A 13,051-nucleotide genomic window follows, 5' to 3' on the forward strand; every position below is an offset into this window, starting at 1 on the left:
TGTTAATGCAGTGAGTAATAGAGTTGGACGCTCCCTCCCTAGCGAAGCAGAAAGGCTACAGGAATTTGTCACAGGCTATAACAAATTAGAGGCTTAATGCGTTCCGTGTACACAGACCCATTTGCTCGCTGTTAATTACTTTCGATTGCATTAGAAAGCCAATGCGGCACATTAGGCGAGAGCGGGTGCCTGGTGGGTAATCTCACAAACGAGCAGAGAATGAACAACCGGCGCCGGTATAAATAGATACGGTTCTGTTTAGTTATGCCTGGCTGGCACTCTGCTTCCACACCCTGGGTCACAAATGCGCCTTTCAGATGAGAAAATGCTAAAATGGAGCATTAACCATTAAAAGGATACTGTCGTCCATGTTGGACAGAGTCACCAATGGATATGGGGCTGTATTTGCATCCAATGATATGAGCCAAAACTGAGCAATGAGGTGGCTGCAGGCACTGGTTGCCTTAGTGATACCCCAACAATTCAACGAATTCCCTCATCCCCTCATCAGCCCACGCTATTAAAGGCCTGAGAAGGAGCAGAGCCAGCGGGGCCCCAGCAACATGACTTACCTCTCCGAGATGAGAGTCTCCAAGTGGCCCCTTGGTTTCAGGATTTGCAATAATTATACGAACGCCTGGGAGGATCTGTTACGAGACAAACAAGGAGAATGGTTATAGGCAGCGAGCGGCCCCTGAACGGAATCACTTGTTTTATCCAATAGATACAGGACAGCGGGTATCATCATATCATTTCATATCAGTTTCTTTCACATGTTGATGTTTTATATTCAGATTTGCATTTTGGTTTAAGGGTTTGGTTTTAACCCTTTTAAATGGTCTAGCCTGAGACACATGTCAGAGACTGCTGAGTGCTCCGGGGGCTACTGGGGCTGGCGTAGATTGAGCTGATGTAAAGCAGTTGATATTCTAGGGCTTCTCTCTTTACTACAAATGCCCCCTGCCATCTGCCTCTCCCCTTGCCTGAAATCCTGTATATTCCCAGTTGGTCTTCATTTTATACTTTTATGGTTTTCAAATGATTTGCCTGTCAACAGAAAGACACCAAGAATGCTATCTGGTTTCTAGGGTCAGTGACCTTGGCAACTAGAATGCTGACTTATCTTGAGACTAGCTTTTTATTTGTATTATTTCTTTTTCAACTCAGGCCTTGAGCTTTTCATCCCTAATTATGGCATTTTAATCGCAGCCTGGTTGCAAGTCCAGTAAGAATCAAATATAGAATAAAATATGAACAAAATATAAAAAAGCCCAACAAAATATCTTTAAATGTCACCATAATTCTATAATATTATAATAATATTACCTGCCTTAATGCTTCATGAGCTGGGACTAGTTACCCTTGAAGCTGTTACTAACTGGAGTAGACTCCAGTAGAAACACTGGGCAAATCTGCACTTGGGCAGTAACTCATAGCAACCAATCAATTATTAGTTCTTTCAGCCAGCTGCAGGCAGTACAATGAAAACAGAAAAAAGAACAAATACTTACTTTTCCTGATTCCATTAGAGGCAAACTGTGTGGTGACCCTCTTTCTACCAATCGTACCCTGAAAGACAGATTAGGCATACTCTCATACTCAATATATCAGGTTCATTTGAAAGCTACGACTGTACAAAATGGAAATCTCTGGTAATGCATGGACCCCATCTCCATAGGAGTAGTCAGTATGAAACCAAAATTCAGTACAAGGTGGCTAACCCTCTACGTGGCCATTTGTGGCTCGATTTAGCCCGTCCAGAGAGATTATCTAATTCTGACCTTGGGGTTTCAATATTGGGTCAACTTTTTACTCACATCATTAGCAAGTATGGGTGAGGAGCAATAGGACTGCTATGTAGGAAATAGGAACATGGGGCCAGGACAGGGCCACTTTAAAGTACCAGTGGGGCCAGGTCAAATATCCGATTGGTGGCCACCTTTTGCCCTAATATTTGTCATAGAATTATCCTCAAGTATGTGAACTTCAATATTATAAAGTAGGCAATAAAGGAAATAGTATGTGCTCAGTAAGGCCCAGGTGTGCCAGCCTACACCAACAGCCACGAAAGAAGCAAAACCATAATGATAAAATGTAGATACCACCATCTCCATTAAAGATACCAACTCTTTATTAGAAAGATCCCTTAGGAACATATTTTCTAAAAGAAAGGACAAACATTTATAGAGGTCTTCTAATTAAAATGAACGGTCTGCTATCTGCAGGGGTGGTGGGTCCTGGCTAAATGCAAAGAAAGGGCCAATAAAAAGAACTTCAACCTTCCAGCTTAGTGATTCCTGTCTCCTACCTGGTGGGGTGGCATTATGGCTACTTTAATATGGCCTATCTTTCACTAATTGAACTACTCATGGGCCCCTGTCCTGGTTGGCCCTGGTCAATGAAAAAAAAAACTGCACCCTTCCAACTTACCAATTCCTGTCTCCTACCTGGTGGGGTGGCAGTGGCGTAACTAGATGTTAGTGGGCCCTGCAGCAAATTCAATTTTGGTAAGTTGAATTCTTCTATTATGATATATTGAAATTGTTCATTTATTAAGGCCTCACTGGGACCTCTACACTCCTGGACCCCCTGAAACTAGAGAATCGGCTTCCTCTGTAGTTACCCTCCCCCCCGTGGGATGGCATTATTGCTACTTTGTGGCCCATGTTTTAATAGTTGATATATGGGTTGGCCCCTGTCCTGGCCAAATGTCCCTTTTGCCCATTTATAAAAAGGGCCCTAAGTCTGGGACAATGGAAAGAACTTCACCCTGTCTCCTACCTGATGGAGTGGTATTATTGCTACTTTAATGTGACCTATCTTTCAGTAGGTGAATTAGTGGGGGTCCATTATCATGGTGGGCCCTGGCCAAATGCCCCTTTTGCCCATTTATTAGAAGCCTGAGCCAATGGAAAGAACTTGTTGATCCTTTAAACTCCTTGCATTGAGGCCCCAGAAAGCCTTGATAAATTATTGATGAAAACATACTATGTAGTCACCTTAATTAATCACATTAATTACTAGGCACCTTTATTACACAATGTATAACATGGATTAGGCCCTTTTGTTTAGTACTTGTTATGTGGAACGAACTGTATTGCTGTATCATAATCACATTTTTTCTCCTATTTCTAGCTGCATTCGCAATGACCTTACTGATCTCCGTGGCTCACTTATGCTAGAATGATGTCTCCCCTGATTCGGGAATATTATAGCTACTCGACCTGTATGAGCGATGTACTTGGGAAGGCCCTGGCGCCCAATAGCTTCTGCTTATGCATTTACTGCAGTCAGGGAGGAGGCTGCGCTCTACATGATACGCTTGCCCCAACTTTAAAATGACCAAACTCGAACGAGAGGTCCCAGGCCGCAAATGTTCGTAGAAGGTGTCGTTTGGTAAGGGAGTTATCCTTGCGGAAAGCTGGTAATGATGAGAGTAAAACAGCGCAAAGGGAAGCAGTACACAGAATTAATGAGGCACGAGGCAAACAGACTGCAAAGCTTTCAGGGCAACCAACATATAATGGGTCCCTAAAGCCATTCCAGGCTGTGTAGATCTGTACTGAATGGCATTGCCTTCACCATTTAGCATTCCATAATTAAAGCTTAGCCATAAAATATTTCCTTCAATAATGCATGAGTAACTAGGCACTGTAAGGTCTTTGGGAAGCAATTATGCGCGTTCTTCAAGCCACCAAGCCTTGGCCCAGAAGAACAAAATCACTTATCATGTTGTGAGTGGATACAATATGGATGGGCACCTGCAGCACATTAAGGATGGGGCACGGGGAATGTACTTCATTCTGCAGCTTTCAGTAAGAAGAATATACACACAGTATCTAAACTGGATTCATTTAACATTCGTTCCACCTTAATATCAGAAGGCCAGAGTATATGGTGTCTGCTGAACTTTGCTTCTGTCCATACTTATAATTTGGTATATGCCCCCTCCCATATCATTGGATGCTGCCACTTTGCAGAGCGATTTGACAAAATTAGATAACTGGGCAGCAAACTGGAAAATGAGGTTCAATGTTGATAAGTGCAAAGTTATGCACTTTGGTAGAAATAATATAAACGCAAACTATCTACTGAATGGTAGTGTGTTGGGGGTTTCCTTAATGGAGAAGGATCTGGGGGTTTTTGTAGATCACAAGTTGTCTAATTCCAGGCAGTGTCATTCTGTGGCTACTAAAGCAAATAAAGTGCTGTCTTGTATAAAAAAGGGCATTGACTCAAGGGATGAAAACATAATTTTGCCCCTTTATAGGTCCCTGGTAAGGCCTCACCTTGAGTATGCAGTGCAGTTTTGGGCTCCAGTCCTTAAGAAGGATATTAATGAGCTGGAGAGAGAGCAGAGACTGCAACTAAACTGGTAAAGGGGATGGAAGATTTAAACTATGAGGTGAGACTGTCGAGGTTGGGGTTGTTTTCTCTGGAAAAGAGGCGCTTGAGAGGGGACATGATTACTCTGTACAAGTACATTAGAGGGGATTATAGGCAGTTGGGGGATGTTCTTTTTTCCCATAAAAACAATCAACGCACCAGAGGTCACCCCTTTAGATTAGAGGAAAGGAGTTTCCATTTGAAGCAGCGTAGGTGGTTCCTCACGGTGAGGGCAGTGAGGTTGTGGAATGCCCTTCCTAGTGATGTGGTAATGGCAGATTCTGTTAATGCCTATAAGAGGGGCCTGGATGAGTTCTTGATCAATCAGAATATCCAAGGCTATTGTGATACTAATATCTACAGTTAGTACTAGTGGTTGTATTTATAGTTTATGTATGTGAGTGTATAGATTGGTAGGTGTGGGTTAGGTGTGCTGGGTTTACTTGGATGGGTTGAACTTGATGGACACTGGTCTTTTTTCAACCCTATGTAACTATGTAACTATGTAACTATATACTAAGAAGTTACATGACTAAGTGCTTTAATATATTTATGGAGCACCAAGTTGAATATGTTTAATCCTTATACTATAGAGTGGGGGGTACCCTTATAATACAAGGGCTAGACAATGGAGGACTGCCTCTGCCATTTATAGGGGTGTTTTAGTAAACATATCGATAGCAAACATGTTGGCTTTGGTTGGATTGTGGAAGGAGGCCAGTCTTCTTCAAGCATAGAGTCCAACCATCACCATCTCCTAGCAGGTTTAATCATGAGGTCCTAGGCAACTTTGAGTACAAAGCCTCAATGTCATGCACTTGTGGGGCTGGCCTATCCAGGGAGGCCCAAATTAGCCAACCAGAAGAAATAGGTTGATATACAGGGGGAAGATTCTCATTTGGTCTTCAAGATGTTGCTTAATAGGCAGTGAAATGGCAACTAGGGTAAGAAATGAGGTGAAAAATTCATTTTTCTGCTTTAGATATTACTGGATGCACAGCAGGACGACTGATATGGCAATATATCGGCCTTTGGAACCTTATTATACAGTAAGGGGGGTCCTGTTGGGCCACATGGGGGAATAGAACCTTGGAGATCACTCATCTAGTGCAATTTCCTTACATTTTCCAACAATTTCTCTTTTTCTTGGAACATCAGGATGCAAGAGGTGACTTGCCAGAAGTGGGTGGGGCAATATGTATGAATGTGGGTGTGGTTTTGACTAATGAGACACACAGAGCTATGGAATATGTTGAACATGTTAAAAATAATAATAATGCCCAAAAACATCTGAAACTTTAGTTTGGGAAGGAGAATGTGTATGAGATATGTGTGGCTATGGTTATCTCAGGCCGCATTAGAACCTGCATGAATGGTAACATAATACAAGTTGTCGTGCCTACACCTACCTGTCGTGTCGCAGCGCCCTCATATCTACATATACAGTCGTGGGATCAGGTCCAGACGTTCCCTGAAAAAATAAAAGTTTAGCACATTTAGGCATTAAGGGTTTCAGCAGAGAACGCTCAGGAAAATACATTTTGCTGCCAATTTTCAGTGTTCTGTTGGATGCAGAATGAAATCACCTCCATCAGCAGAACAGGCTTATTGCTCTGGCAAAGTAAAACAGGAATATAGGCAGAATATGACACACTTATTGGACCTATTTATAAGCAGATAATAGATCAGCCAAACTCCCACCCCTTCATATCACATGAATACCATGTACACACACATTGAGCCATGGGGCAGGAATACACCGATCATAAGATCATTTAATATAAATTTGCCCAGTCTTAATAAATAATCCCCACTGTGTCTTCTTTCAACCCCAACTTCTATGTTACATTTATGAGAAATGCCTGTTATATGAGCTATAGCTTCACTAGCGAAAACCAAGAGAGAGAGTGGATGCAGTGAAGTGAAAGGGATTCACAAATACAACCCATTTATAAGAATCCTTCCATTTGGGACACAGCTTTTATGGGTGAGCATGGGGGTAGCTGCCATATTCCATGCATCTAATAAAGCTTACAGGCAGGTTAATAGCTCCTGATGTTGACCCTACTGTTTATGAATGTGATTGGGACATTAGACTGTAAGCTCTACTGGGGCAGGGGCTGATGGGAATAATGTATAAATGATTATGATGTAGGAACAATATAATACAGGTATGGGATCCCTTATCCGGAAACCCATTATCCAGAAAGCTCCAAATTACGGAAAGCCCATCTCCCATAGACTCCATTTTAATCAAATAATTCAGAATTTTAAAACTGATTTCCTTTTTCTCTGTAATAATAAAACAGTACCTGTAATTGATCCCAACTAAGATATAATTACCCCTTATTGGGGACAGAACAGTCCTATTGGGTTTATTTAATGGTTAAATGATTCCCTTTTCTCTGTAATAATAAAACAGTACCTGTAATTGATCCCAACTAAGATATAATTACCCCTTATTGGGGCAGAACAGCCCTATTGGGTTTATTTAATGGTTAAATGATTCCCTTTTCTCTGTAATAATAAAACAGTACCTGTACTTGATCCCAACTAAGATATAATTACCCCTTATTGGGGGCAGAACAGCCCTATTGGGTTTATTTAATGGTTAAATGATTCCCTTTTCTCTGTAATAATAAAACAGTACCTGTACTTGATCCCAACTAAGATATAATTAATCCTTATTGGAGGCAAAACAATCCTATTGGGTTTAATTAATGTTTTATTAATTTTTTGGTAGACTTAAGGTATGGAGATCCAAATTACGGAAAGACCCCTTATCCGGAATACCCTTGGTCCCGTGCATTCTGGATAACGGGTCCTATACCTGTAATACTCCATAGACATCTGCAAAAGGGAACTGTCTGGTTTCCTCCCACATTCCAAATACATTCGGACAGGTTAAATGGCTTCTGATATAATTGGCCCTACTGTGTGTGTGATAGGGGTCAATAGATGGAGCCCAAGCACAGACAGTAATATTACACAGAGCCCCCTGGTGCTTTTAGAATCATAGTAAAGATTAGGATATCTGTGTGGCTATGTATGACAGTAATGCCATGGGGTTCAGGTGCCCAAACCTTTAGCCAAGATTGGATCCCTCTGAACACTTAAATTGGTAGGTAGCTACAGAACCAGGACTATGGAACACATCCAGTAAAGCCCATGTTGTTTCATGTTCATCGGCACGAAATGCGTCAAATAACAGCACATGTGAGTTAGCAGAACACAAAAGGCTGACCTACATAGGTGCTTCATACGGCATTAGCACTATTAGTAATGGATTGTGATTTAGGCCCAACGGGGGCAATAGCTAAAGCTAAAGGCATTTAAAGGTCAGGCAAACCCTAAACAAGATTTTTCAGATGTATTCCCGTGCATAGGGATGCTTCCCACTTTACTATATAGAACAGAATCCTAGAATAACATGGCCACTGTATTTTTATGGGGCTCCGGTGTGCCCAGTTGGCTTCTCCACTGGGGGGCACCCTGTGAATGCAATCTGACAAACTGGGAATGGAGCAGTCACTACACTGGGGAGCCCCGCTGGGGATCTATATGTGGCTGCTGTATATGGCAAAGGACGCAGTAGCCCTGTGCACTGGAAAGGAACATTTTCAGAACAGTTGAAGAGACATGGGCAAGTTAAACTAGATTACCCAGAAGCAAATGTAGGTTAGTATTCTACAAAAAACAGACAGCACAGAAGACGCTGCCCCTCGAGACCCCCCACAGCTGAGAGCGTTAGTGGGAATTTCCCATATTACCGTTGCTGAGCTGAGAGCTTGCAGAGCACGGGGAATGCAAATGGTATGAACAGCTGAAAATGGAAGGATCATTGAAGCTAAATAAAACTACCCCCCAGAGATGCACGCCAAGGCTTATGTACTGTGCCGTCTTACTTTGGGCAGGGCGAGGTTTCTAAACTATGCTGCTGCTTGTATTGGAATCCAGCGGGCAGGAAGCATGCTTCATCAATGGCGGACACGTGGAACGCGTAGAGCTGTTTGTGATTCGTTGTGTTCTTATCCAGATACTGTAAGTAGCCTGTACTGCAGCAGGACTACTATTAATAAAGGGTATTACACTATATTCTATATTCTGTTTTTATCTTTTGCTTTCCCAAATTGAATGGAGATCTTGAACCTACCTCTATCAACAGTGGATTTCATTTACCTCTGCATATCTTAACCACCATCTGGTGAATGTGCAACTACACCACACTGTGATTTGTGGATTCTATGTGCACTTTGTTATTATTTGGAGTTATAGGCACAACTCTTTCACTTTAGTTTCATAAACCTTTGAAACATATTGCACTATTTTGTATTTTTATTTTATTTTTCATGCGCTTCCAACACATTGGTTCTGCACATGTTTTAATACCCATTCCAGAGAGGTATTTTCTTTGAAGGAAGCAGCAGGAGATTTGAGCACTACGTTTATTGTCTACATTGAAGACTGAAAGTAATTAAGCACAAGGACACCTATAGGGCTGAGTATCACTCACAAACTTTTTGTAAGAATATTTAGTTAGTGAGCAGTGGAAAGTCTAGTGATGTTGCTCTGCTTGGGACTGACCAGACAGACATCAGATGACTCTTCCCTGCTCACTGACTTCATTTTCTGAGCTCAAGTTGTTCCTCTTGAGTATAAGTGGGGCTTATCCTATTATATTCCCTTTACAAAGGAGCACAATGCTCATAAGGAGGTTTTTCCCAAACAGCCTGGTGCATAAATGATATAAATAATAGTGGGAAGAATAGATTAATTTTCCAAGTGCATCCCTATGGCAGCCCCTCCAACAAAGGGATAAATGCTTATCTCTCAAGGTCTAGCCTGCCTATCTCTAGTAATTAAGGGAAGGAGAAACTCCCCTACCTGCTCAGCCAGGGTCCCCAGCCTGTGTGGCTATAGTTGCAGGAATAGCAATAGGATGAGTGAAGGTGCATAAGGTAGTATGTAAATAAAGGGTGGGGGGAAGGGGGGGTACAAAACAGAAAAAAGGGAATACAGGGGAGGAGAAGGAAAATGCCAGAAGCAGGAAGTAAAAAAACAAAACAAAAATAAACAATGTCAAATATACAAACTGTGAAACAAAAACAAATGGGAGAAAAGTCTCTGAATGGTTGGTGAGAGTCATTCAGTGACAGACCTTGGGTTCCATAGAGCCAATAACATTGTATTCTCCTCCCCCCGCAATAGACATGGGCTACTATACTGTATTGCAATTAAACTGTCCTATGAGGCCCTACATATTAACATTCTCTATCTCTCATTTAATCTCTGCTGTATGTCTCATTCCAGCCAGATGCTTTATGGACTCTCAGATTTATCTTCTTTGTATTTACTGACCCCCATCATGTGTATATATGACTCTGTTATTCTCCCTGTCTTGGCTTTCCCACATAACTAAATGAATATTTGAATATACACTATAAGGCCAGTAAGTGGACACCCCTTCTAATGGCTGGAATGAAGTCCCACCAAACATTGCTGGCATGGGTGTCGCCTCACCATACAATGACAATTCTAAGCTCCCTACTTTGTGCCTTTCCTGTTTCATCACTGTAATTCCCACATACACAAAGTTAGTTCAATGGGTTTGCAGAGATGGAAGTGAACCTGACTGGCCTCTACAGAACCAGGACCTCAACCCAACGGAACACCTGTGGGAACAAGCAGAACACTGACTGTGGGTCAGGCCAAATCCCCAACATCCATGCCCAACATCACTAATGCCCTTGTGGCTGAATAAAAGCAAATCCCACCAATAGGGTTCTTTCATCTGTGTGTAACAATGTTATGACCAAAGGGGGAGCCTCATCTAGTCAGGCCCCAAAAAAGGCCATATGTTGGGCCTTGACACTACCTTAAGGTGCCCATACATGGGCTGATTCTAGCTGCCGATATCATTCCCTTAGACCAATTTGGTAGCTTATTGGCCCATGTATGGGCACTAACGACGGGCACTAACGACGGGCCTGCCTGACTGACATGTGGCCTGAAATTGGTTCTAAACCTATACACAGTAAAATAATTCAATTTGGGGTCTTTTACCTTTATATTATATAGGGAATAATATACCCCATGATTTGTGAGACCTTCAGTACATATTGTATGAGTATGTATGGAGAATTCTGCCCCCAGGGATTGGCAGCACAGGGATGATAAATGATGGGAAGTGTTAGTGCTATTTACTCATGTATATTATTGGTACATGATAAAACAGAACAAGACCCAGTAAAATAGCCTTCATACAATATGTACCATGGACAATATCAAATACATTTCCCAATGGAGAAAAAAGGCACATTAAAGAATTGTGAAGGATGGAGAGAGAGAAGAAAGGCAAGTGCAAGCACGGGGACGGAGGGAAGAAGTAATAGCGCACTCAGTAAGTGCCACACAGATCAATAAGCACTTCAGAGCCAAAGGGGACCCCGGCAGGCTCCAAAGTGCTACCTGCAAACCCCGGCAAAGGAACCCATTGTATATTAATGTAATGCAGATCGGTGAGCGGAACACCACTGACATTTACATTCTAATTAAATATCAATCTTAAGATTCCGATTTCCTCTGCTGGATTTCTTGGAACTGGAAAAAAAAAACTGGGGAAGAATTGCAAAACTTTAACTGGTGCCGCTGTTGAGACCTGAGATTCAGTGGGCCGAGCTCTTTGATGCCCTACACATCGTTCCTAGGCTGCTGTGGAACCTGCATGGTTAAACCTCTCCGAGTATATTTCATGTGTCTCCATTACTGGTATTTCACTATTTGGGCAGGCTTTCTGCTGAACCTCATGTCTGCTTTGGAGACGTCTGAATAGTTGACAACCCAGGTAGGCTGTATCAATCAGCTCTGACTCGCTGTAGCTGCCACCATCAAGGTGGGACTCTGCTCAAGGGCCCTGTAGCAGTAGGTTGGCCACACAGACCTGATGAACCAACTTATGGACCAGAAAGTGGTGGAACTTGATGGTGTTGGCAGGGTTAGCATAGGTCAAAGTTGTTCAGTGGGGAGCTACTAACCTGGGGAACCTTTGGGGGAAGGGCCCTGGTAACTACATTGGATGGCACCCTATGATATCTGGTAGAGGTATGGGACCTGCTATACAAAATGCTCGTGGCCTGGGGTTTTTCACATAAGTGGTCTTTCCGGTAACTTGGATTTCAATATCTTAAGTCAACTAAAAAGTCATTTAGGAGACATATAGGATAAGTTATATAAATATAGGATACACTGGTTTTACTTCAGGCTAAAAATGAATCCTATCTATAAAAATGGCCCCTTTACTGGAGCTTCCTATAGATCCTCTCAGGTCCCTATCTGTGTTTCAAATGAGGGGTGGGTGTGTCCTAATGGTCCCTGCCAGAAGCACAGTAGCAGGGGGAGAGCCAATCACAGCCCTGCACTCACACAGGCAAAGACAGGTTTCAGTTCCCTATCAGGTCAGCCTAGCTGTTGATTGGTTCGTATCCTACAGTACAGTGCACAGCCTGGGAAAGGAGGCAGCAGGAAGTGGAACAGATGGGCGGGACTAGTGGGGTTTTTGGAGAAATTTTTAACAAATCAGCCTGAAACACAACATTTTTAAAGCACATTCCCTATATATTATATTCCTATATTTAGATGAGTGCAATTCATTAGAACAATGTTGTTTTTCACACAATATGTCCCCTTTAAATATTAAACCCAATATGATTGTTTTACCTCCAATAAGGATTAATTACATCATAGTTTGGATCAAGTACAGGTACAATAAATATATATTTTTTTAAATGTAAATTATTTAGCCTGATATGGAGTCTATGGGTATATGCTTTCCTGTAATTTAGATTATGGATCCTTTACCTGTACTTTTTTTTTAAATAAAGTTTCTGTAGAAGCAATATGATAGTATCAAGGAATAAATATATATATATAATATAATATATAATATTCTCTATATAGAAACTGGGACCTTAAAGGGGTATTGTCATAATAAAAACATATATATTTTATTGCTGTCGCATCATTTCTCTGTTGCAGCCAACTGCCTTGTGCTTTTAGTCTGTAAAATATTATGTCACTGGGTTCTACTATTGCAGCATAACAGCTGGTGGCACCTAAGAAAAAACAAATAAAGACCACGGCGCAGAGCACTCAGTTGAAATCAATTACCCCCCCCCCAGCTACTTCAGTCCCATCCCAAAAAAACTCTCAATAAGGAAACTTTTCTTACTAAAAAGAGCAAAGAGTGGAGTAAACAGGAAAGGTAGTGCCACGAACTGAGCAAGAATAAAGTCTGGTAGACTACAAGGGACTAACTGCAAAGCCTGCGCAAATAGGCAGCAATGCATAGAGCTCAAAAGCTGAATTGGTCTGGAATGGAGGAAAGATCCGCTGGAGAGGGGAAAGCATATCAGCTAGGCTTCAGTACAATAAAATCAGCAATAGACACTAATCTCACGTGGGCAGCATCAGAATGGGCACAGATGGGCAGGTGAATGTGAAGCCTAAGGAGATTGTTAGATACAAATACAATAGTTTGATAATGATGGAACTGAACATACAAGGGCTCATTTATGAATACAAACCTTTGCCCGTCAGCACTGTGGCACAGTCACAGAATGGATGCACAATTAAAGCCAATAGGAAGTAGAGTGCACAACGTACAAAG

General features: G+C 41.9%; 1 protein-coding gene across 9 annotated transcripts in view; it reads right to left on the reverse strand.

Moving 5' to 3' along the window:
- Positions 1-13,051, reverse strand: part of dip2c (disco interacting protein 2 homolog C) — a 248,391-nt gene that overhangs the window by 7,936 nt on the left and 227,404 nt on the right. For all 9 annotated transcript variants that reach the window (XM_012964918.3, XM_031903460.1, XM_031903459.1 and 6 more), the window contains 3 exon segments: positions 5,796-5,857; positions 1,512-1,569; positions 573-647 (listed from right to left, as the gene is read on the reverse strand). In XM_012964918.3, the coding sequence (XP_012820372.1) occupies positions 573-647; positions 1,512-1,569; positions 5,796-5,857 (195 nt within the window).

This window comes from Xenopus tropicalis, chromosome 6 (genome assembly GCF_000004195.4).
Source record: "Xenopus tropicalis strain Nigerian chromosome 6, UCB_Xtro_10.0, whole genome shotgun sequence".
In the NCBI taxonomy this organism is placed as follows: Eukaryota; Metazoa; Chordata; class Amphibia; order Anura; family Pipidae; genus Xenopus; species Xenopus tropicalis.